General features: G+C 32.7%; 1 protein-coding gene across 8 annotated transcripts in view; it reads right to left on the reverse strand.

Moving 5' to 3' along the window:
* The window catches only part of LOC110993862, a 33,219-nt gene that overhangs the window by 5,021 nt on the left and 1,040 nt on the right, over positions 1–27,158 (reverse strand). For 4 of the 8 annotated variants that reach the window (XM_022260231.2, XM_022260232.2, XM_045630770.1 and 1 more), the window contains 26 exons: positions 25,497–25,997; positions 20,688–20,804; positions 20,377–20,508; positions 19,873–20,028; positions 19,520–19,616; positions 19,112–19,220; positions 18,897–18,999; positions 18,480–18,652; positions 18,018–18,128; positions 17,490–17,599; positions 16,887–17,044; positions 16,256–16,344; positions 15,899–16,042; positions 14,487–14,651; positions 10,170–10,269; positions 9,995–10,098; positions 7,655–9,894; positions 6,843–7,057; positions 6,403–6,525; positions 5,396–5,585; positions 4,271–4,991; positions 4,079–4,185; positions 3,375–3,452; positions 2,226–2,426; positions 1,488–1,679; positions 170–291 (listed from right to left, as the gene is read on the reverse strand). In XM_022260231.2, coding sequence (XP_022115923.2) covers positions 170–291; positions 1,488–1,679; positions 2,226–2,426; positions 3,375–3,452; positions 4,079–4,185; positions 4,271–4,991; positions 5,396–5,585; positions 6,403–6,525; positions 6,843–7,057; positions 7,655–9,894; positions 9,995–10,098; positions 10,170–10,269; positions 14,487–14,651; positions 15,899–16,042; positions 16,256–16,344; positions 16,887–17,044; positions 17,490–17,599; positions 18,018–18,128; positions 18,480–18,652; positions 18,897–18,999; positions 19,112–19,220; positions 19,520–19,616; positions 19,873–20,028; positions 20,377–20,508; positions 20,688–20,804; positions 25,497–25,781 — 6,342 coding nt within the window. In that variant the 5' untranslated portion in view covers positions 25,782–25,997. Of the gene's footprint in view, positions 1–169; positions 292–1,487; positions 1,680–2,225; positions 2,427–3,374; positions 3,453–4,078; positions 4,186–4,270; positions 4,992–5,395; positions 5,586–6,402; positions 6,526–6,842; positions 7,058–7,654; positions 9,895–9,994; positions 10,099–10,169; positions 10,270–14,486; positions 14,652–15,898; positions 16,043–16,255; positions 16,345–16,886; positions 17,045–17,489; positions 17,600–18,017; positions 18,129–18,479; positions 18,653–18,896; positions 19,000–19,111; positions 19,221–19,519; positions 19,617–19,872; positions 20,029–20,376; positions 20,509–20,687; positions 20,805–22,248; positions 22,379–25,496; positions 25,998–27,158 lie in introns of those variants that run through there. The other 4 variants (XM_045630771.1, XM_045630768.1, XM_045630773.1 and 1 more) reach the window with 3 other exon arrangements.

Consider the following 27,158-nt stretch of genomic DNA (forward strand, 5'->3'; position numbering starts at 1 on the left):
CATACCAATAGGCACAAAAACACTAGTTAACAATATTTATTTAAACATGACATTAAATTCCATTTATTTCTTTTTATATTTTCCATCCATCCAAAATTAAAGTGCATTCAATGAATGAGTGATCTATTTACAAAGCGCTACAAGCATTTTATTGACAAGCGATACTAACACTTACACTGTTGGAGATGGAGGCCAATTTGTTATGAAGTGACATCATGTAATCGCTGTATGACTGGCTTTTGTTCGGTGTGCTCGGTTGAGTCGAGTCCGTTGAGTTTACGTTCGTCATACCTTTAAAACAAAAATCTCATATTAATAATTATATAGAAACTTAGATTAGAAAATATTAATATAAAAGGTCAAGTTCAATTTGTCCATAAAAACCTCTATATTTAATGTTTAAAGAACTTTATTTCCCATAACAAAAAAAAATATTTACATGAGAAACTTAATATAATATGTATATGTCACCGTAAGATTGTAAACATCGTTATATTACAATCTATCTAGTAAGATTGTAAACTATCGATAGATTGTGAACCGTATCATTATGATTGCAATTTAACGCATCATTTTTCGCTATATTGTAATCTACCGAAGTGAAACCGTTAAATTACAATCTGTCCCGCGTCAAATTGTCAACTGTCTGCAAGTTCTTCCTGATTGGTCGGTCTCATTTCATTTAGAAATGAAATAGACGTGTCACTTAAATAAAATAAATTTATTATTTAATAGGAAATTAGAAATCCTGAATAAGTTAGAAAAAAATTGTAACGAAATAATTATTCTACAAACACAAATTCTAATTAAAAATTTCAAAAAAAATCATCAATTATTATGTCTTTAAGTACAAATTATAAAAATAGAAATAACAAACAAATATGACGTGTGGCCGGGGTGGCGGGGGCACATACCGTTCAACCAATCAGAGCGCGAGTTGCATTCCGTCCTACGCCGGTTCACAATTTGACCGCTTCCCATCGATAGATTACAATCAAGCGAAAAATAATGCGTTAAATTGCAATCATAATGATACGGTTCACAATCTATCGATAGTTTACAATCTTACTGGATAGATTGTAATATAACGATGTTTACAATCTTACGGTGACATATTACGAGCGAGATACACGTCGCGATTAGCCGTCTCAATTTTAGTCAACTGTGTTCATTCTAACATGAATCTGTACTGTCTTTTTGAATTTGTCACAGTCTTTACTACTTGTCGATCTTAAAGAAAAACTAATTTGAAAATAAACATTAAAATAAATTAAAGTAATTGATTAGTGAGCTTTTTCCCATGTTAAATAAGGTATAAATTGCGATATGGATCACATACATTACCTCTGTCTGCTTCTTCAGTTATTAGTTATAACAAATCTTAAATTATTCTATGGGAGTAAACTCAGGACCACCGGGTGTGGTAAGCATTTATCATTATCAAATTAAAAAATCTATTAAAACTGGTTTTACATGAAAACACTTACTCATTTCCATGTTTTGTACGGCTCTCCTAGCGAGTGCATTGTGAACAGCCCTCTGCGCGACCAGTTGACCCAAATTTTGCCCCATGAGGGAGATATTCTGCCCGCCCAGACCAAGGGCCTGTCCACCCAGACCTAAGTTTTGTCCACCCATGAGATTCTGTCCCCCTAAACCTAAGTTCTGACCAGCTAGACCTGAAAAATAAATATATTTCATTCAAACACTTCTAAAAAATATAAATAAATCAGTGGCGTTACAATGTTTTAGGCGTGGGCCTCAGATTACTGAATCTGTTTCATGATCATTTGTCAATCTAGGCAAGTAGGTGATCAGCCTCCTGTGCCTGACAAACGCCGTCGACTTTTTGTGCCTATGGCAAGCCGGTTTCGACACGATGTTCTCCTTCACCGTTTGAGCCTCATAGAAACGAACGTTTCTAGTGCACTATCCCCATATATCCACAAGGGGATCGAACCTACGACCTTAGGGATGAGAGTTTGACTGTACACCACTATCAGATTATTTCCTAGTGAAACCCTTAAAGGCAAGTTTACTATTACATTTGAATTTCATTCTCATACAAATGTGCCTTAAAATTATCAAATTTTTATTACTTCATAAATTTTTAACAATATATTTTCTAAAAATGATTAATAAGGATTAACAGCTACTTATGTATATTAAACATGTAATATATTAAGCAAAAATAGCTATAGAGGCGGTAAAATATCACTACATACCTAAATTTTGTCCAAGATTCTGCCCCATAAGATTCTGGTTGAGCGCAAAGTTTTGTGATGCAAGATTTATGTTCTGTTGCAGGCTTTGAGCGAGGCCTTGCTGCAGAGGCGGATTTAGACCTAAACCTAGACCGAAGCCTGACCCTATGGACTGACTGACCCCAAGTTGGCCCACAGATGTCTGGAGACTTGGTTGTTGGACTGGAATTAATGGTCAATATTTGTGTCATGTAAACCAGAAGTATTTCAGTAAAAATTATTTCAATAAAACAATTTAGAGATAAATACGCGGATTACATTATTTACATAGGCTGGACGTTCCGAGTTTTTGTTGCAAACGTTGTCATCGAGAAATCTTTTTGATTTAAAATATTAGTTATTTTTAAAATTCAATTCAATAGTTTTCGTTTATAGCTTGGTATGGGCAAAAAAATACTACTAAACACCTAACTCCGAGAATTGCGGGAATCAAACCACGTAACTCCGAGATGACGTATGGATAAATCTATTTAAAACAAGGAGATAGGTTTGTATTAGTTGCATATACGAAGCTTAATTAACACACTTTTAATCGAGTACAATATTGCTACATCTTTACAAACTTCTAGTAAAAGCTCTAACAAATTTCCGTTCTTAAGTAAATCAATAATTATTCTAATAACAAGGAAAGCATGATACAAATAGCAAAATAAAATATCGAAAATACCATCCACGAGAAACGTCCACATTTTTTAAAGACAGTGTCTTGTAAGCAATGAAGATCTATCGATAGAAAATAATCTGATCTTTAGCGATCAAGTTATGTGTTGGGTCTACGTGGATCGTACTATTCATAAGTGTACACTAAAAATGGCATGGAAGTAATTTACTGTTGCGTCAAAAAGAATTTCGTGCAGCTAATAGCAAATAACTCAAGTATCTACCAAGTATTTAAAGCAAGGCTGTATATTAACGAATTTTTCGTAAGTGCTTATACAACAAAGTCGTTTACTTTGCTTTCGCTCTCTGACAAATCCCATTAATATAGGATAATTAAAACATACCGTGCAGTGAAAAACCACTTCTAAATAATGCCCTAAGTTTTAAAACACCATTCAAAGGCCACGTTCAGTGTACACAGTGATCCAAAAGCATTATGTAGTGAGTTACCTATGAGGTCGTTAGCGGTGGCCAGCATTGGCGTGTAGTATCTTGGCGCGAAGTAAGCCAGCCGACCGCCCGCCGCGGCTGAAGCAACGGTTAGTCACACACACGGTCAAGCGGGTTCATATGCCAATTATATATTTCAATATAGATACATGCCTAGAGCTAAAATAACCTTTATAATACGCGCACGTACATGCGTATACGTATACTAAAAGTACGTACATACGTAGATTTCAGAAAAAAATTCGCTACAGACTATATTATAGTGCGCAAGTAAATAAGGTTATTACGGCTCAAACAACGCAAATAAAGAGAAAACAGAAGGCTTTTTTATTGAACATAGTTATAAGCTGCTAGTTGCTAAGAAAACTACATGAACATAAAATAGTTTTAAGAATTTTTGCGAATGAATTATAGGCGTGACATTGATAATTGTATAAATGAATAATCGTAATCATAAATTGTGAGTGCTTTGAAATATATTACAACATATAATTAAAACGGTTTGGAAATAATAATTAAAGAAATTGTATGATTAAGCGTGTAAAGATCAGTGCTATAATTATAAAAATACTTAGTGTTCCAAGATCTTCATCTAGGCAAGGGGATAAAATGTGAAATTCATTAAAACAATATACAATACGTAAATACATTTCACATAACAACGGGTGTTTGTGTTGATACATTTAAAGTATAATATATAGTACCTTGTTGTCCAACTAATAAATTGTTGTGCAGAGCAATATCTGCCTGTGGGAACTGCGGCTGATTCAGTAACCCGAGGAGGTTTGGACCCGTTAAATTTTGTTGTTGGCTGCAAATACACATGTTATCAAAATCATACACAAATTCTTGATTTTTCTGTGTTAAAATGTATTATTACATTTATTTATACTAACTTGATAATATTCTGTTTTAGAATCATCCGCTGTATATTCTCAGCATTTGCTAGTATTTCGCTTGCAGCTGGGGTGGGAGTCAAGTTAGGCTGGTTGAGGTGTAGTCTGCCTAGCACAGGATCCATACCCGGAGCTAAGGGTAGGCCTAAGTTTAGCCCCATATCTCCGTTAACACCCAAAGGAGTTCCAAGTTGGCTCAACCCCAACAAAGGGGTGTCTGTCGCTATTTGTAACGGAGTAGTAAGGTTTGGCTGTAGCGCGCTATTCAGAATGGGATTAATAGGTTGGAAGGGCAACGGTTGGGCAATTGTAGCCTGTATATTAGAAGGAATAGTGGTTGTTATCGGCTGAGTCTGAGGCACCTCTTGGGGTTTCACTTCTGGGCGGTGGTCGATCATTGCCTGTGGCGCGTGTGACGGTAAGGAATACTGATGAGTAGGAACAAATTCTGGGGGAATGACTTTGGATTTTGAATCCGGAACTTCGGTCTCGGGCAAACCGTTTATTTGCGGTTCTTTTGTTTCCTTTACTTCCGGTTTTTCGGTTTCGGAGGCGGATTTTTCCGACTTCTCGTCGGGAACGTCCTCGCCGCGATCGACGACAGGACTGACTAGAAATCTCGATATTTTTCGAGAAGGTTTTTGTGATTTTTTCTCGCCATTCGATTCTATACTAGCTGCACGATCCGGTGCCAGGGGCCCCCCATCAGATTGATTTGAACCTAAAATTGAATATTTTTCGTTCATTAATTAACATCGAACTGTACAGCAGTTACAACGGATAGTTAAAAACTGAGATATTAAAAAAAGAGATGTGCGAAGAAACCACAACTTAATTATATGATAATTACAAACAAGGTTATTTATACGGCCTGGATTCGCCAAGGAGTTAAATAAAGGATAATAGAGAGAAAGTTTTTCAACCAAGGCACAAAGAGAATTTTTTACAGGTACGTTATATTACATTTTATCGACATATCGTACGATATATCGTAAATTTATTGCAGTAAACACATCTTAAACTTAGAAGAGTTAAAATATTAAATATATGTCTTACATATAGTAATAAATGGTCGAGTTAATATATTCGGAAAAGTATAAGATTAAAAATAATTCTCAAACAGACCTATGGAGGACGCGGTGCTGATCTTCCTAGACAATGTATCGAGTACAGTTCTAGTATCAGGTGCGGGTTCTCCGTCTAACTCCAAGGCGATATTGTCTTGTGAAGCCGTGGGTGTAGTGCATTCAGAGTTATCCTGGTTAGAGTCTGTAAGATTCTCTTCTCTCTCTGTTGTTTCAGAGTCGTAGTCCGTCTGTAAGTTACATACCTAGTTGTTATATTGTTTTTTTTTTCATTTAAATTAAAGATTTTCAACAGTATGAACAATGATAATTCCAGTAAATTCACGACAAATTCAATACAGTTTGAAACCCTCTATTTTATTAACCTATTTATTAAATAACTAGGCTAGCCTTTTGTGTCTACCAATTCAAACTAAATAAATTTGCTATTTCGGAACTTGTGAGTTATTTAATACTACTAGCAATTTTCGCGGTTTCATTCGCATAAATACCGATCTCGTGGTAGCGGAAACTAGACTAAGTCGGACTATAGATATATTTTTGTTATAAAACTTTTATTTTACATAGTTTTCTTAGATTATTAGATACACATTTACATTAATAATCTAATCAATATACAGATTTGACTTTACAACAAATATGTATATACATTTTTAAATTCGTTACATAATTTACGTAGTGTCCGACATTAGTTACTTTAACAATACACAACATATATGTATTGAAATATTATTAAAAAAAACAATATATATTTGAAAATGTCATTTATAGCCTATGTCATCAGTCTTTCTAATGGTGAAATATTTTTTTTAAATCGCTCCATTAGTTTTGTGTGAAAACCAACATTCATACAAAATCTTCCTCTTTATAATATTAATATAAATATAGGTTTTATTGAATAATTTAGGTATGTACAGGGATTTATGGTAAATAAAATAGACTGAATAATAAATTCAACATTAAACCTTTCACATGTGTTTTTTTTCGTATGTTGTGCCTTTAGCACATATGAAAATGCCTGACAATGTTCAGACTTTAAATACACACCTTTTCTATCTGTAGCCTCAAAGTAGCATGAGTGTGTGGTTCAGCTTGCAACTGTCTCACAATATCTCGAATCCATTCTGTGAATGCACTACTCTGCCACTCGGGGAGTAAGTCGTTTGTAACCTGTTTCATTAATTTTTTGTCAGAAAATACATAAAACATGATTACAAAAAGCTTTCATACTAAATTTTGAATAACACCATTACTTTTTGATACTAGTTTTACACTTTTCTTTTTATGTATCAGGAGGCAATCGGGCAGTAGGCTCGTTTGACACATTCCATTGAAAATAACTATTGTTAATTTCAATGGATGTTTTTATTGTTATTACAACAGAACATTGTTAACATATTTTAATTAAAAAAAGACTAGAACTGATTAGTCTCATATATTGCTATCCCTGTAAAAGCTTTTTATTTACAATCTATTTAGAGACTTACCAAATTGCTAGCTAAATCCTCAGGATTAACATCGGGCACGTGAAACTTAAAGGTGACGGTTTTGGACTTCGACTCGAGCTGGCACTCAACAACTGTTCCATTTTCTGATACGGTGAGTACAGTGAGTCGGGGCAATTTGTCCTTTTCCCGTGACCGCTTCTTCGAACCACGTGACTTCTTTTCGCTTGCGATCGGAGAAGGAATCGATGTACCCACTAAAATAAAAGTTTAAAGATATTGGCGATAGTAAGAGGGTAGGAACGAGAGGACAGACACGGTTGGTGTTTGCCGATAATTGGACGTGTCGGTGACACACTTAATATTAACATTTTGGTGTTACATAAAATTTCGGTTCTAGTGTTATTGCTGTGTTGAGGGGTATGTTTTTTTTCTATTATTATCTTGTGGCTTAATTTTGTTTTAGTATTTGAAATGTTTTTTTTTTGGTTTGTTTTTTTAGCTTCATGAAATGCCCTCAAATTTAATATTCCTAAAACGAATGTTTGAATGAAGATAGTGACATTGTGTTGTGAACACTATGTTGTTTACAATACAGCGGGTTTTGGTGGGATGACCCAAGTATAAAAATCCTCCTGGCGCCCATAACCTATTAGTTAAGGTTAATTTTAGTTTATAAGTTTAGTTAATTAATTAATGCATGTCAGTATTTACTTAGCTTAAGGTTTGTTATAAATATTTCAAAATGTGTTTATTTTGTAGTTAAAATCCCATAACAATATGACAAGAAATGATTAATAACTTGGAAAAAAAATTATACTCTGTTCGCAAGAATATAAGAGAAATTAACTTACTTTCTTGTTGTGTCTCTGTGTTTTTCTCTTCGACTGCTCCCAACTCAGGCTGCCACATGCCATCGATTTGGGCGCCTGCAGGCAAGTCCGTCATCGGAGTATGGAACTGCTCCTTACTAGTAATTCCATTCTCTTCGGGCTTAATTAGCAATTGCTGTGGCAGGTCCGGTTGAGTTTGCGCATGGGTCTGAGGCTGGGTCGCAATGGGCTGAGGTTGGGATTGCGGAATTTGCTGTGAGGGTTGCTGAAGCTGCTGCGGTTGAGTTTGCTGGATTTGAGCCTGTTGCTGCATTTGCGCTTGCGATTGCTGGATCTGCTGAGGCTGAGATTGTTGAAGCATTTGCTGTTGGGGCTGCGAAATTTGCGGTTGAAGCTGTTGAGGTTGCGTTTGAATCTGTTGTGGTTGCATTTGTTGTTGAGATATCGTTTGTTGAATTTGTTGCTGGGATTGTGATTGTTGAATTTGTTGGGGTACTTGCTGTTGTTGGCTCTGAGATTGCTGAATTTGTTGTTGCGATGAAGGTTGGATTTGCTGTTGAGCTTGTGGTTGTTGCATTTGCTGTTGCATCTGTTGAATATCTTGCTGGATCTGCTGCGAATTTTGAGGATGTGATGTAGGAATCGACGACTGCACCTCCATATATTGTGTAACGGGGGGATTTTGTGTCATAGTTGCAGGTGCCGAGGATTCAACTTGTTTATAGGATACATTTTGCATTTGCATGGTCTGACTTTGCTGGTACATCATTGGATTGGCAGAATAATTTTGCACGGGTGTGCCTTCATGACTAGATATCTGCCTCTCGTTCTGCACCAAGTTAAAGTTTTGCGCCAATACATTGTGAGGTAAAGACTGGCCCTGCATTGGATGCACTTGAGGGTGGTACTGTTCATCGGATGGTTGTTTCTGAATTTGCTTTTCCATGAATTGGTTTTGATACATTTGATCCATAGACATCTGTGGCTGCAGAGGCGGTTTTTGTTGGTACTGGTCAGTGACTAGACCCTGTTGTTGATCGTGAATATCAGTGGCACTCATCTGGCTTTGTTCAGATCCTTGCCTCGTGTACATAGGCCGCTGCGCCCGCAATATTTCTTCGACTTTCTGCTGTTGCTGACCCATCAGTTGTTGCTTTTGAGTTAATAATGCCAAATTCTGCTGATCAATAATGTTCTGTTGGGTTTGTAGCTGTAATTCCTGTTGCGCTAAATATTGTTGTTGTTGCAAATTTCTAATATGCTGCGGAGAGAGCGTTTGTCCCGGCATCTGAAGTTGTTGGTGTGTTATCAACTGTTGTTGAAGTACAAGTTGTTGTTGGGCGAGCATTTGTTTTTGCATATTTAACTGCTGCTGCGCTTGTGCAACCTGATGTTGGGCTTGAGCAACTTGTTGCTGCTGCGCCAAAAGAGTAGGGTCGACTGCCGCCGATAGCATATTAGGTTGGAAGAAGTTTTGCTGATTATGGGCGAAATTTATATTTTGACTAGCGTGATGTTGCATTTGCACATTAAGTAAATTCGTGTTTTGCTGCATGGTTTCATGTTCTTGAGGGATTTGTTGTACTTCAACCATTTCTGTTTGTTGACTGACGACCGGCTGCGCTTGTTGCGTAGGTGGCTGTTGAGGTTCAGATTCAGATTCCTTTCTAGATTGTAAATTATCCGGTCTATGAATAATTTGGGCTAAAATGTTTTGTAAATTTTGAAGTGATGGATCTAAAACTTGGCCGGTTACGAGATTCGTTTGCGGTCCTGCCATCACTTGCTCTTGAACCGTTAGCTGCTCCTCAAATTGTTTCTGTTGTATCGCCGCGGCCTGCTGAACTATTATATTCTGCTGCTGTTGAATAATTTGCTGCTGCAGTGCCTGATTAGAATTTGTGATCTCATTTGCTACTAACTGTTGATTCAAAAAATTCTGCTGAAGAGGCGCCTGCTGTTGTTCTAAAAGGTGTTGCGGTTGCTGATCCATGAATACCTGGCCTGGCACTGACTGCTCCAACATTTTTTGGCTAAGGAGATTCTGTTCCATCATCACCTGCTGCTGTTTAATATTTTGTTCAATGAGCTGCTGCTGTTGCAACAGGTGCTGGTCCGAATTGAGCGAAGGAGACATACGAGCCTGCATGAGATTCTGTTGAAAGAGTTTCATGGCTTTCTCTTCGTTTGTCAGATGTTGTTGGAACTGATGTTGTAGCAGCTGTTGTTGAGCTTGCAATAGCTGTGATTGTTGGTCTAACCTGAAAATGAATGACATAACATGAATACCGTTAATATACAATTACTGAACTGGACTCAGTTCTTCTATTTTTTGGTTTCCATGAAAAACTAAAGACTTACTGCACAGCTGCCAGGGCGGCTGGAGGAGAACCAACACCATTCAAAAGACTAGACTTTACTTGATCTACGGGGCCCGCCTGCTGTTGGCTCTGGATCATCTTTACCTATTCAAACCAAGAATATTTATATAATAAAAGAACTAAGCAAACCAGAATGCGATAAGAAAAAGAAATACCTGTCTAAGTTGTTGTTCTAAAAGAAGCTGTTGTTGGCGATTCTGTTCATTAAGAATTTCTTGGTTAAAAAGCATTTGTGCCTTTTTCTCACTTCTTTCTCTAAAACAAACAAATCAGAAACTTTAAATTGCTCTAATCTACCTACACAAAATTGTTAAAATACCAAAGTAAAATGTGGTATGGAATGCTATTATGTCATTACACTAACCTAAACCACCTTTTTTTACGACAAAATTCGAACTAAGTTTCAAATTAAAACGATGTTCAATATTTTCCAAACGGGATCATAATTTTACCAACAAATCTGACAACTGACATCAGAGTTAATATTCATAAATTATATATTTAGCAATGACCTTTGACACGCGAATTTGCAGTACTATATTGTTTATCCTAGCTACCGTTGTCTTGTCGACGCGGTCCAAAACACTTTGCTTCAATAAGTGTTTTTTTTTAAACACACCATAAACTACATACATATCCAAACTCCTACAATTAAAACTAATTCGAAACAGCGATGTTCATAATGAGTAATTATAATTTAAATTTCACATTGTCAAATAATTAAAATGTTAAAATGCATTTTGTATTTACATGGAAGAACAAATTGTAACATTATAATCTCCAAAATTAATTCATATAATGAATAAAATTTCAGAACTAAAGTAAAATATTTAAATGGCACAACTTTTTTTAGCTTAAATGAAAAATATGTACATAATATCTTTACATTATAATAAGTATTCTTTATTGTGTTGAGACACGCACGATCCGAGCAATGACTTGTGATGCCAGCGAATATTTGAATAATGGCACGATTTCGCTTAGTCAAATACCATCGTAATGTACAAGAATAATTACGGAATACATTTTAGATAAGACTTAACAGACTGCTTTCACAAGCAGTAGTATTATAAACTAATACATTCATTGAAATAAAATCAGTTTAATATCACTCTTGAAACTCTTTCGTCTTTTGTTAAATTGTGTTTAGGACAGCCTTATTACAGGATTAAAAACTACAAATAAGTACAGTACATTTTAGATAAAACGCAATTAAACGAATTATTTTAAAATAATGTTTTTCTGTGTGAAATTAATTGCAAAATTACTATAAAATCTAAATAAAAGAAATATATTTGGAAAAAATTCTAGTTTATGGGCTCAACAAGTTTTCAATTATATTTTTTTATATACCAAGTGATGTATCACCCGCATATTAAATGCAAATAAATACATATAATCAATGATAAAATCAGCTATCTCAATGTACTTGTCCTAATTTGTTCCATTGAAACAACTCTAATCCCATTATCATTATACTTACACGATATCTTTATATGAACTAGTAAAAACTACATTTTAAAAATCAAAACAAGTTCCTAAAGAGTTCCGTAAGCGGTGGGAATTAGCAGATATTTAGTTTTTATTCACATAATTTTACTTACTGAGTTATCAACGAAACTCCTCTAAACAGGCGTTACAATAAAACTCGAGATTTTCATTTCAGTCTTCGGTATTACGGCGTAAAACCTACGTTATCATTAAAAGTGGAACTCGCAAAGAAACATACATAAATTTGTTTTACGCTGACAAAGACTCTGCTATATCTAGTAAAGTATATAACGTTTAACCATATTATAAGAGTTTCAATGCTATCTCATATATAATATTCTCGTATCCCGGTGTTTGTAATTAAACTCCACTGAAATGGCTGGACAGATTTTCGAGAGATTTTGTGTGCATTTCGGTTAGCTCTGCGAATCAGACATATATATATACATAACATCAATTTTTCATTCTCAAATTTTTGTTTTTATTTTTTTATAATATAGCATTACAAAAACAAACAACTCTTAAAAAGTATCGACTACGACGATTATAGTCTTTGTAATTTAATTTATACACAGAAAAAACTAGAACAAGGAAATTCACAGAAATTAATTTTATATTACGGAAATGTGTTAACGCAAAGAACTGAATACGTGAGTTGAATAATTTGTTATTTGCTTTAACGATGCGTAAAATAATATATTTAATAAACAAAAGATTTCCACTTTCATCTGAAACACTAATGGTCCTATGAATTAAATATGAAGATTTAAATAGTAAAAAAAATGGAAAAGAAATAGGTTAGACAACACATTGGTATATGCGGTTGTTAAATCTTCCTATCTATTCATAGTTGTACATGTACGTTTTTTCTTAACACAAGGGCCCGTTTCACAATGTATGGATAAAGTACCAAATAGCTATGCAACACATAAATTATTCGGGAGACAAAAGTTTCGAACAAATTTCGCGCTATCTGACAGTCTTGAAATGCAAAAATACTGTTTATCTTACCAAAAAGTAATAAATAGCTTGTTTGGGAACTTATCCGGACATTGTGAAACAGACCGATTTTTCTGAATATTAATTACAGTATAATAGTTTAAACTAGGATTTAATATCTAATAAAAGTAATACAAAGCTGACTTATCTCTTTCCTACCGTTTCACATCCTTTACAAATCATATCGCCACAAACATAACAAAATTTACAATAATAATTTTTAACCTGTTTCACGACTTTTAAAAAAGTTTTTTTTATAATCACACGCGCAAATAATTGTTAAACGAACAATTGCTTAGTCTAGACACGATATCGGTGTGTTTACATGTATCGCGCGTTATGTACTAGTATTATATCGTCAATTAATCGTATGCAGTGATGCGTCGAAGTATTTAAATAGTTTTCGTTATGCAAGAGGCAACTATTAATATACTGCAATTCGGATTTAAAATGCTTATGGCATTATTTCTTTACTCAATACTGCTTACATAGTATTAAGATATATAAGCTATATTTTTTTTAATATTAAAAACTTTTTTATAAAAGATAATTGCGACTACATTTATTCCCAAACGTAAATTGCGGACAAACAATTTTTTAGTTAGTTAGTTAGTTAGTTAGTTTTTCTCCGTTTGCATCAAGACTGCGAATTATTTCTTTAAATCCTTAATAAACATAAATTATTACAATAATTAACACGAATACCCTTGATCTTAAACATTATAAACTTTCAAACAAGTTTTGAAAACCTTTTAGAGCCATTTTAATAGTTCATTTAGACTGTGGATAAAGCATCCTGTTGATGCATAATGCATCATCTCATCCGATAAGCGAATTGTGAACACAATTAGACATATTCATGGCCAAACAACTCGTAAGCATTGTGTATTGTAATGTACTAATAGAATAAAATAAGCAAAAACGGTATTCGAACTGATTTCCTTTAATTAATTAAAATACTTTTTAATTAGCTTGATTATGCTAGCGCAAGCGAAGCGTGCAGCGATTTTAAACAATCAAACTATATAATTAAATAAAATTTAGAGTCTGGGCGAATATTGGTTCTACCACTAGAGATTTCAAGGCTTCTCATTAAGTTTAATATAATTTCTTCCTCTAGGTATTACATTAATAAAACAATATTACACTTAATTTTTCAAAGAGACAATATTTTTGATATTTCAACGAAACTTTATTTATGAATAAAAATAAAATAAAATATGCGTACTCTATTTTTACAGATATAATTTATATAATAAGTTGCAATATACTATACTCCGCACCATTATCTTCCTGGGTATGACCTATCCTTATCGTAAACAAAACTGTTAAATGAGGAAAACAAAAATTCAAGCGATACTAAAAGGAAAATAAACGTTAATTATGAAAACGAGGAGCTTTTTGTCTAAAAATCATTTAACATATAAAATTCTGATAAATAAATGTATCTGGTTACATTAATTGTTGAAAGATCTTTCCTTCATTGCCAAAATTGGTTAATTATCTTGACGTCATGAACGTGTTTATAGATATCAATATATTTATAAATACGACTCGATCAATAGAAAACTATAATTCTCTATTGCATGTAATAACCGCTTTAACAGGATACTATAAAATCTGGATATAGACAATAAATAACTTAATAAAACATGAAAGAAAAAAATATTATAAAAAATACGTTTATATTGAAACATAAAGGTATCACGTATCACTTATTCCACGTCATTAAATTCGAACCAGTAGGCATCACTACTCATCGGCAAAGAAGATAGAGGGTGTAGGCCAAGAAAAAAAGCCGGCGTAAAAGTAGCAAATTAATTACAAGTAGCCTGCCCAGCACTAAAAAAGCAATCATTTGCTATATTTTAAAACAAATATAGCAAATCATGATTAAATATCATAATGACAAAATCATAGCTCAGCTTGTTCTAATATGAAACTTATATGAAAAACTTTATATTAAAATTTACATCACTCACCGGTTAAGACTGATCAGCTGCGACTTAAGCAGTTTGAAAACGATCCTTGTATCTTCCTCCATGATGAGGCCAGCCTTGGCCATATCGTTGGCCACTTCCTCACAATCATCTTTCTCTATGTCGAACTCGAATTGGATTGCTTCATTTTCCTTATGCGTGTACGACCTATACAAAGAATTTGTATTTTATTGTCTATTAATGTACTTGCTTGTTATCTGTTTCATATACATATATTGTTTATCTATGTAATCTGTTTTGGCTTTCTGTATTATCTTAAGTGTTGTCTTATAATATGTATAAGTATAAGCTGTTAGATTACTTATAATTAAATAAATAAATTTTAGTATACACGTTACAGAAGATCAGAGATTGCATAGACTGGTGTAACCTATCTTTTACAAAAATTTACATAGTAGGTATATTTAATTCTGATTGCACGCAACATTTTATAAAATTTAATGTTGTGTTAGTGGTAAAGTGTAAGGAAAAGATTTACACTTGAAACTTAGTTTTAAGTATGTAAAACCCTCAGAATAATTTCAAATATATAGTGTTGCATTGGCTTATAAATCAATTCCCACAAGATTTCTTTCCCCTCCTGCTAAGAACTTACTTCAAACGTGTTCAATAAAAACAGACACCGGAATAATTGTACCACGGAAAATCTACTCTAAATAATTTTTACATATGTTCTCAGGCATGTATGTGCCTGACACATCCACACACACCCTTTTAATACTCACTAACCCACAAACACATTTACAAACAACCATACAACTTTATTTCTACTAACTTTTAGTTTAGTTTTTTTACTTCATCTTCTAACAAATACACTAATATATAATACATTTTTGAATTTGTTACATCACTTACGTAGGATGTCCGACATTAGTAAATATAAAAATACTTGTATCGATACTATAATTTTTTTAATACCTATTGTACTGTATTGAAATTTTGATTTCAAATAGGTAATAGAAGATTTTTTTGGATCAGTCCAGGAATTCTTAGCTTGCTTATTAAATTGTTAAAAAAAAATCAAAATGCCTAATTTTCTTTTTTATAGAATCATAATAATATTAGAGAAGTGATTTATTTGTAGAACTTCAGTGTCTTAGAACTTTCTTATACACAACATTTGACTTAGTTTTGTTTTGTGGCAGCAAAAAAGTTTCATGCTTTGGAGTTGTGACTCAGGATATGCCAACATACAACTGCCTATATTGATAAGATTTTATGGAAACAATTTTTACAGTTATTTTACTGCATTTTCGTTGTTTCTAATGGTGTAATAACTTTTTAAAATGGTGCAGTAGTTTTTGTGTGTAAACAGTACAAACAAGCATACAAAAACACATATGATAGGTATACAATAGATGTAGGATAAGCAGCTCCAAACATTTTTACCTTACCGTTTCTTAGGATCGATTATCTTCAGACGGAACTGTATCTTTGTGATGTCCGATGTCGTCACGAGGTCCCGACTCACAATCTCCAACCTCAGACCAATATCCTCGCCGAAGAACTCGTGATTTAAGAGATCTTTCACTTTGGGCCTACAAAGAAATGTAGGCTTTTAAAAAATCACAAGATTGGTTCTCAGTACGCATATATACTCGAAGGTCCGAATAGTTACATAACTGGACGAAATTATTCATACATAGAACCAATACCTACATTAAAGTATTAGTATCATTATGAATATTTTTTTAAATAAATATAATTTGCTTGTATAAGAGTCTGTGTAGTTAGAAAAGCATGATCTGTACCTGTCTGTTTTGTTCGGTCGTATGCACTGTTCTATGATATCCCTTACTTCCGGTATGCTGACCTTCTCCAGACTTTGAGGCTTCACTCCCTGAAATATTTAGGTTTATTAAGTCCTTTGTGCTTGATTTACCAATATTATCTACTGTTTCTATTTATGAATATTTTATTATACATTTATCGTAAGATTAAAAATATTAAATAAAGCATTAGTGTAAAGCGTCACAATTTAGCTTCTAAAAACATATGCTCAAAGTATCTTTTACTAATAATGGCTTTGTTTGTGCCTTCATATTAAATATTTATTTTAATCTACCAATCAATCAATCTTACAACTGTGCTTTGTAAAACTGTGCTTTATGTTTCTGTTTCAATGTGTATTCCGTATTGGCTTTTGTGTGTAATGTTACTTATATAAATATGTGTAATGTATACTTAAATAAATAAAAAAAAAGTTTATATATAGATAGAGAATTTAATGTTTAGTGTTTTTAGTAATAGTACAAATTGTAAACAAATTATGGTATGCACAAAATTTCGAAATGTGCCTGCATCATATCCCACTGGAATGAACCTTCTAGCAACCACGATATTTTGAAAGTAAAAAAATTACATTAATATAAAACTACATACCGAGACAACTTTCTTATAGATCTGCGCAGGTCCGCTACACTCGCTGTATGGATATTCGCCCGTTGCCATCTCGAGCATGCACATACCAAACGCGTACACGTCTACGGACTCATCGTAGTGCTCTTCGTACATCTCCGGAGCCATGAATTCTGGCGTACCTAGAATATACAAACATATAGTATGAAAAAACATTTCATAAATGTTATGCGAGCCCTCTGGCATTGATAGTGTCTATGGATGGCGGTATCACTTAACATCAGGTGAGCTTCCTGCCTGTTTGCTCCGTTCTATAAAAAAAATGATTAAAAACTACATTTTCAGAAAGCGCCAAGAAAAATTAATCTAAGCCATATCATCTCAGACAAAGCTTATGTAACACGTTCAAATAGGTATAACACTTTGGAGATACTTTTTGTAGAGGTTTTTATATTTAGGAATAATATGATTAGATTGTGTCGTCGTTCAGCTTGTGAAGAGTATTATATAATTTGTTTTAATACTGATTACGGTATTTAAATAACAAAAACATTTGGTTATATCTTTTCTCAAAAAAAAATCGAAAATTTGATTTTTCAGATTAAAAAAATAAATAGTACACCTTACCTATGACTGACTTGGCGAAGCTCCTATTCTTTAACGTAGCAAGTCCCAGGTCGCCGATTTTCACACTACCGGTTGTGCCGGTGATAAATATGTTGTCACATTTCAGATCTCTGTAGAAAACATTTTATATAATAAGAATAAATTGTTAATTTAATTTTCCAACAAAATCTGTCCCTTGGTGGCAAAAATTGGATGTCTTTTGCTTTTTAGAAATACACACTTGTCACTTTGTGGTCAAATATTTGTAAAGGCCTTCAGAAATTCATTATTATGAGGTTTGATCTCTAAGGTTTGTTTTAAAAAGTTTAGTCACTAATATATGTAGGTGATACTAGGATCTGGGTCTTAATGTATTTATTTAATATATTTTTAAGATTAGAACTGTAAAAATGTTGTAGATTTTAAACATGAATGTATTATATGAGGGATAGAGAAAATATATTAGTGCATCTGTAATTACAAATTCTCTCCGCAAGTCACATCAATCTTCAATAAATACAAATAGAACATTACTCAAATAATACAAACCTGTGTATTATAGGCGGTGTTCTGGAGTGAAGAAAATTAAGCCCCTTCAATATCTGACGACACCACGATTTAAGAACTTTTGGTTTAAGGCGCTTAAACCTCTTCAGATATCTGTAAAAATAGTGTACACATACTTTATATTTTTATTCACAAAAATAAGTCTATCTGGTCTCTTTTTCAATGTCTATAATATTTTTATGAATATTTATTATCTCTTTTTTTTGGCATTTTATTTGAAATTCAATTAGTATAACTGATGTCTTCACATAAACAATAAAATCTATTTTTGCTATATTATCGGTGTAATAATAAATTCCTATATTCCTAAATTTCTACTATTTACTGACCCAGACATCTGTCACAGCCCTATTAACTTATAAAGTACTTCCATAAAGCGGTTTTAGCGGCTAGTAATATTAATAAAAATGCACTAAAATAATTTTGGCACTGCTATTTACTCACGTTTTAAGAGTTCCCGAGACCATTAGTTCAGTGATGAGCACAATATTCTTCTTCTTAGCGACGGTGCCTTCCCAATAATTGTAGAACCGTACAATGTTAGGGTGCTGTAGTTTTTTCAACATATCAGCCTCTTCGCGAAACCGAAGACGCTCCGTTTTATTCAACTTTTTCTCCTAAAACATTAACGTATGCATTTTAATATAAAATATACTATTTTGAGGCAAACACTCACGCGTGTTTGTATATACACTTATATACATGGTACACATATATATATACAAACACGCGCATAACACATACATATGACAGAGACTTCAATAAACCGAATTGTATGAAGTTTACATTATACTTCATACAATTCGACCTAAATGATTTTGTTATTATTTATATTATTAAAATATTATAAAAAAACCTTACCAGCAACTCGCACCAGGCCACGGCGACTCCCGTTTGCGTATCCAGCCCATGATAGACCGTTTTAAAGGATCCACGACCCACCTCTTTGTCGTACTTGAAAAACCTGTCCATTTAAAAAAAAATCATATGAAATATATAAAAGATGTTGATGTGTGTCTCACTGAGATTTGTCTTATGAAATATTATGTGTCTATTTAAAACAAATGCATAGTAACCTGCCACAGGGCGAGACACCAATCGGTTCTTCCTCATCCTCCTTATCGGCCTTATCTTTGTCTTTATCCTCCAGTTTATCTAACTCGTAGATAGGATCGTAGACTATACCTAAACAAAAATTCAATATGTTAAGTTTTTGCTGTACCCTCTCATAAAACAATTTATCTCAGATATGTTTATCGTACACATTATTAACATAAAGATTAATACTTATTATAAATCTAATAGAAACTGGAAAATAAATGAAATTTAAATAATTAGGGCATGTAGAGAATGGCCTTATAATAAACTATCTCCTCTAGGCCACCTTTAGTAGACCCTACGTTTATATCTATAGATTATTATAATTAGTATGAGAATAATGAGTTATTAACAATAAATTTTTAAGTGTCTAAAAAAATGATTACCGTTCTGTTGTTTTTGTGATTGTTCTGTACCAGGTTCATCGTCAGGTTTATCAGTGGCGGAGGCAGCTATGATATTATTCTCTTCTATGTTTTCTTCCTGTTGGAATTACAATCAAATCTTTAATGAGTTTTACGTAATCCAATGTGGTCAGTATAATTACTCCTAAGAATGTATAGCAATTTATATACGCTAACATACATATATACCATGAAATATATTTCTAAGTCACAGCCTTCAAGGCGCTATCATCAAGTCAATAAATAATTAAGAATTAATTAAATTTTAAATAAACATGAGATAATAACTCTTCCTATTCGTATGACCCTATAAAGACAAGTGAATAAGAACTCACCAAATCCTGCTCTGATATAAAAGCATCATCCTCCAACCTGGCGACCAGTTTGTTTCCGCTATCATCCAATTCAGGATCACACAAGGCACCCTGACCTGAGCTGCGACGACGATACCCTCCTACTCCCACACCCACTCCTACAACTGGTTGACTAGCCTGAAAAAGATGACGGCTGCTGTATTTACAAAATTACAGAAAAATGTATAGAGGAACAATTATTTGTATGGACAGCATCAACGCTTGAAAAAAAAAACTTGTAAGTTGTAAAAATGTTTAATAGTGCTCATAAATTTAAATTTATACAAATTGTATGGAAAAAGATGTACTGCTATTATACTGCCTTTGTTTATAAAAAAAAATGAGTATTTCTTCAGCTATTTGGTTTCAATTGCATGTTTATGAATTAGATCGTCACTATACTATTTTGTGTATATTTTACGGTTTTCTTTAATTGTTAATAACATGGTAATAATTCAAGTAATTGATAATATAGGCGTTACTTACGACGCTGGTGGTAAGCGAGTTGAGCATATCAAAAGTATTACTCTGTTGGGTATGTATGATCGCAAGTGCATTGTACGGCCTCGGACCCAATACGGGTGTCTTCATAACCCCTACCTCGCTGCCCACCACCACCTGGAACACATTCACATATTATTAATTACTTTTACTGTAACTTATTTAGATGGCCTGACTTTTTGGGTACCCTTGAGACTTCTAAATTTGTAGGAGGTTTATTGCTAAATCTGTATAAGCAAGAAAATATCACCCTATTGTGGCAATTATAAATTTTTATAATAGAACACTTATCGTACCTTAAAAGTTTTCTCCTTAACATGCACAGTCTTTTCCTTCGCCGGTAACACGGATGAGTCGAGGTGGTGGCCCTGCTGTGAGATTTGATGCCCGTGGCCGTGAAGACCTGTTGTCATCTATAAATACAGAACTATAAGAGAATATTCTACTTAAAATTTCCCAATATTAGGTGAAGAATTAATTCGTTCTAAGTGTACATAAAATTCAAAACAAAAATAACATAATGCGCTACAATTAGTGCAGCTCTTGTACATAATCTGTACTTCATTAAAGCATTTTTTGTGGCTTGAGTTAAATATTTTACTGGTTTATCACTTTTTAGGTACATATTTTTTGCGTTTGAATCGTAACTAGAATCATACGCATTGTGAATTAACTAAGCGACGTATAATTATTCTATATACTCTTTAAACAATATTTCTTGTATATATAAAATTACTAGATTAGTATGATATCTTCATTAAGTTTTAGTTTTACTAGAACAAAAACTGTAAGTTTACCAAGTCTATGTATTAAATCCTAACTTCATAGGATATGTCACTAGGTCAGATTGTAAGAGGCAATTGACCTTAGGTACAAGTATTTAAGGCCGTATGACATCTGTCATTAACCTCTTGCTGTAAAATTTTATATACGTAAGATTTTTCACAATTTAAGCATCACATATATGTAGCTTTTTATTTATATCAAAATATGATAATTATGGGAAAACGAAAACAATTACTAATTTCAGTCAAATTAGACATAATAAGCAGGATAATTATATACTGTCTACGTATGGAGTGCTTTCAGCAATCCTGGCAAAATGAGGAACACGCAGTTAATAAAGTCAAATTCGCATTTCTATCCGTAATGTATAATGTCAATTTCCCGGGTAAACGAAAATCAATACAAGTAAACACCATTACTGTAAATTTTATCTTCATTCTTTGTAAGAAGAAATCAATAAATAATTATCAACAAAAGCATAAATGCCGAGAGTTTTAAAAGATTGTGCATTATTTCTCAACGATAATATATCGAGAGACAAAAGTTGTGTACGTAACAGATTAAATAGTAAACACAGCTGACCTTTATCAGATCGAAACTTGATATGGCAGTTACTAAGTGAAATCTTTAAAATTACCTAATAAAACTTTTAAATTATTAGCCTGCATTGCGACTATAAAAACAATATAATATAGAGATTTTTCTTCGCTGGTAAATAATATGAAAGTCTTATAATTCAAACCCTAAACATTTCTGTACATACAAATCTTTTTTTATATGATCGTAATTTCGATTAACGACAGTAAAAGAAATAAGGATAAATTAAATAATACTATACAATAGAATTAAAAAAAAAGTAACAGGTGAAAAGCATTTATTATGAATAAATTCTTGTACCTAAGTTAGTATATTATTATCGACTTATTGAAATTGTTTCCAAATTATTTTGTTAATATTTAGACTCGTCTCAGAACTAACGATAGCATTGAATCATAAATTTTTCCATTTATAAATCACGTACGTATTCTATTTTTAAAATAAACATCGTAAAGGGAAAACTATAAGACGTACAAACCAACTGTCAACAATCCTTCACAAACACTTATCACTATATTCACATAACACATTGTTTCCTGTACAATTCATTTTAAAAACAAACAAGAAACAAATGGAACAAAAAAAACGCGCGAGTCCTTAAAGTAGCAACGTTTGAGTGACACTAGTCCATTCATAACAAGTGTGCGATAAAGGTTCAAAACGCATCATTTCTTAGGCTGTTTACATACATATTTTTTATAACACAATGCAGGAGTGCCACAAAGTTTTAAGTGTCAATGTATGCATGTCTCTGTGTGTGGCATGTAATTTCTCAAAGAAATCGGCTTTGGTGTTTGTGATACTCTTTATAAATAAAAGATAGGATTTTTGAATCGCAGGCCAGATTTATATACTCACCTACTTTTTTTTACAGATAATATTTCGGCAGTTTATTGCGGTTCATAATACGACACTTAGACAATTACTAATACATTCAAATGATTTGACTAATTCTTCAAACAGACTTAATTATTCGCGACGTATTACTATTCAGCTATTCACCTAACACAACGAATTTACATATACGTCTCTAGGGAATATAATCGGTTAGTTAATAACAATAGATCTTCAATGAGTTCATTAATTAAAACGATTATAAGGTTATTTGTAAAATATATAAAAAAGATCATAGAAAACGATAGATTATTAAAGTTTATATTATATTAAAAGTCTTTGGTCAATATAGACCAAAGACTTTTATATTTCAATAAATTATAATATACTAGCGGATCCGACAGACGTCGTCTTGTACACACGTCTTACATACAAAAAATATCTATTAATGTAAGTCATTCTCGACTCCAATTTATACATATACTAGCTGTCTATTTGCTGTGTACATACATAAATTAGTTACCCACTGCAGCGCTATATGCCAGGGTGACTTGTGAATCTAAATTCATCCAGGGCGCCGCCGAAACGCATACAAAAAAAAACATTCAAATCGGTCCAGCTTTTCAAGAGAAGTTCAGTAACATACGTACGTACTGTAGAATTATATATATAAACTCAAAGGATAAAAAACTTAACAATATTAATTAGATCTGTCTCATTATATTAATATTATATTTTATGATATATTTTCCATAATCAGTACGTGAAATGCACAAAACCGCCTAGTCATTAAACAGCCTAATAACCGCAATACCCAAAGTGAGTGTGACGATGACGGCACAATCTTTACCAAGAATGGATCGTGATAAGAGTACAGTCGCTGTGATGTAACGGCATTCCGACAGAAAAGGTCGACGCTATCATATGGTGTTCAAGTAATTAAAAACTTTATCAAAACAATGATACTATAAATATCGCAAAAGGCCCCTCCGATAACGTGCGTGGTATATTGTGGTTGTTCTTTTATTCACACTACGTTGAACTTTGAGAGCGACTCTACGACTTTTTGTCTGGTATTGCTGTTCGTATATTATACTATACAGGGGACTGTCTATCAAATTTGTCACATCAAGTTTTGGAATTTGAGCGTTAGTTTTTACAACAAAAATTTCTCCTCTTCTTCGGTGTTGTTACCAAATCTGCTCTAAAACAAATTTTGGATATAGACATAAGGACTTCTTAAGATGATGGGTTTGCAAAGAGATCTACTCGAAAGAGAATTTTCTACTACGCAATGGCCATTGCCCATACGAGTTCTAACCGGCACTAAACACGTGTCATTCACGTGCCTTGGTTCAAGGTTGCTTATGAAATAGAACTGCAGATAGCACCTATAATAAATATTGGGAAATCTTCTGAAAATAGTTTGTATGGTAGGAAATGAATATTCTTACGCAGTAGGAAAACATTTTCCGTTTAACCCTACAAATATATTAAGTCAAAAGTACTACGTGCTTTTATACTATCTTTAGAATATATCGATTTCAATTATTATAAATATTACTGTATTAATCATAAAAACATATATTATAATATAATTTAAAAAATCTAGTAATTAAATTAAGATATAATTCATCATTTGCCTTGAACCGATTTTAGTGCTTAAGATAAAAATAAAGTCAACATAAAACCGATACTAAAATAAGTCTGTTTGGAATACGCAATTAAATATATTCATAGTTGCAACGTTACCGCATAAGAATTGGCTATCTAATTGGTTATTAATTAGGCCAGTACTGTATCATTTTTTTTGATACCCTAACAAAAATATTCAGGAAAATATTCTGAAAAACATTGGACAAACCATTTCAACCGTGTACTGAATTCTTGAATAATTCGGGATATAGAAAAATTTAATATAATGTTACCGAACGGTATCTCAAACAAAACAAGATTTTTTTTTAATTTTCATGCTGATGGCTTAGTTAGTAGAATGTGTCTATTTTAGTCTGAACAGTAAATACGTTGTATCAAAGTTAGATACAGGTTATATAATAAACTGCAGTGCGATTTTAACAAAACGTGGAAGTTTATTGCCACATTTATATAAAAAGTTTAGAACAACTTATTGTGGCTTTATTCATTTTTACCTGATTTAAACACATACAGTACATTCTGCTAGCTAAGAGAATGTAGCAGACTAAAAACAAATATTTTACAGATAAGCTGATCATTGATAGTCCTTTCTATCATTTTTAAGACAAAAAATATTATATCATTTTTTTCCCTGAAAAAAACTCGAGTAAGATTGTAAGAGTGAAAACTTTATCTATGCTAATATAAAAAGGAAACGTTTGTATTTATGTATACTCAAAAATAAATTAGAATGCCCTGAATAAATTATTTATCTACATAACTATTTTACAATATCTCCAAATAGGCAAGATAAAAAATCACCAGCCGAGCCCGAAAAGTCCTAGCGGCCTGTAGACAGTAGAAAAACTCAATAAGAGGAAAAGTTATAGGTCCCATTTTCAATTTGTCCGTAAAATCAGATCAGAAATCAGATTGAGGAAATGCATGTTTAAAAACACTACTTTTTATAATTGGATTCTTTCTATAAATCCCATAACTAAACTACCACTTTTAAAAAAAGGCATATGTAGTGATATTCTTTAAACATAAAAAGAAAATACGATTTAAATTTTAATACATTTCTTAAAATGCAATATTGCGATACGGGCAATTACCCCTATAAAATATAAATGTTCTAAGTTATTATTATTTGGTATTAATTATTAACGTGTATATATTTTAAGATTTTAATGTAGATAAATTTTAATATTATAATTTATAAATTACGTATAAAACATTTAAAAAATACTAACCTGTCCATATCGTGATGACGTTAAATGCACATTCCGATTCTTTAACGGAAACTCCGGTCTCTTTCCCAGGCCATAACCACTCTTCTGCATAAACTTTTTAGGCCTATCCAGCCGCTCGGTGGAGCCCGGTTCCTCCTCATCGCGTTTGGAGGTCGACGGTATCCCTCGATAAGCCCCGCGGGTCCCTCTGATCGTCTTCTCTGGACTCTTATCCTGTTTCCTGGCTATAAGGTTGTCCTTCCTCTGTTTGTTTCGTAACGACACATTGCTCGACATATTGTCCATCCCCCATTAGACACATTAAATAAATTGTATAAAACGCAAATCAAACATTAATAAATAGCTAAATACACTAATATTGATTGTATAATAAATAAATTAAATCCGTCTTTTGATTCTCTCTCTTGTTGGCATCTTTCTCTAGCAACCCCGAAACTAAACTATCAGTACTATACTAGGTAAACAGTCTTCAATAAATTTGGAAATTGCAGGATTTAAGATCTGTAACAAAAATATATCAAATATTAAATGCAAACTATGGTAACACAATGCGAGATGAATGATGATGAGTAATGTAGAACTCTTGACTAGTGACAGTCACCAGTGATATGTAACCTGTGAGTTTAACTTAGTACACTAGTGTCAAAAATTTCTTATACCGTGAAAATTCTATACATTTGGAGCATTTACAACAATGATGTTAAGTAATACATTTTTTAAGACATAACCTGTAGTACAATAAGTTGATATTATAATAACTTAACATAAACAATGTAATGTGTGACCTTGTAATAATCTACTTCATTAAAAGGGCAAAGGCCTCATTTAATTTAATCAACCACTTAATGCAAGAATAATTGTATATGTACTTTTATCTAATATAAATTCCAATACTGATTCACTAATTACCTCATTACCCGTATTAAATACCAATCTGTAAAATTTTGTTTTATATATTGTGTAATTAAGTACAGCACATGTAATTACATATAAATTTCAAAGAAAAAAGTAGTCAACTGCACTAAATTCTTTCCTAAAAGTTGGCCAAGTGCCAAAAGCACAGAATTTCACATGATAGGATGCAGATTTATGCTGACAATTACTAAATAATCCAATCATTGCCATATTTCAATTAAATACTGTTAGTAAAGTTTTTCTAGCTTTTAAGTAAATATCCCTGTAACATTATAACAACATCCTAACTTGTTTATAAAATACAGATTTATCTATATTTAGCTCTAGAAATCTTAACTGCTGTGTAATACAATACATTCAATTAATATACCTAATTATATAGATACTATTTTAAATTACATATATTCTTGATTGAGTTGATACAGACAGTTACAGTTTCAAAGTACCTATAAATAAAAGTTAAGATATGGCAAGCTATAAATATAAATTATTTAATAAGACTTTTATGTAGGCTTTAAATATTTTTTTTCCGTGATTCTACTTATGTTTGCAAAATGAAAACAGTAAACATTGGTTGGATAATTTATGCACGGAAATAGTGTTATCATTCAATCAGGCCTCTAGTTGCCATTTGATTGTTATCAATCAAATCATCATCCACTTTAGCCAGCAATAAGCTATTGCTAAATTTAGCTCAGCCATCAGGAAATAACAAATATTTAGACACACAAAAACAGTTTGGTGTAA

This window comes from Pieris rapae, chromosome 13, assembly GCF_905147795.1.
Source record: "Pieris rapae chromosome 13, ilPieRapa1.1, whole genome shotgun sequence".
In the NCBI taxonomy this organism is placed as follows: Eukaryota; Metazoa; Arthropoda; class Insecta; order Lepidoptera; family Pieridae; genus Pieris; species Pieris rapae.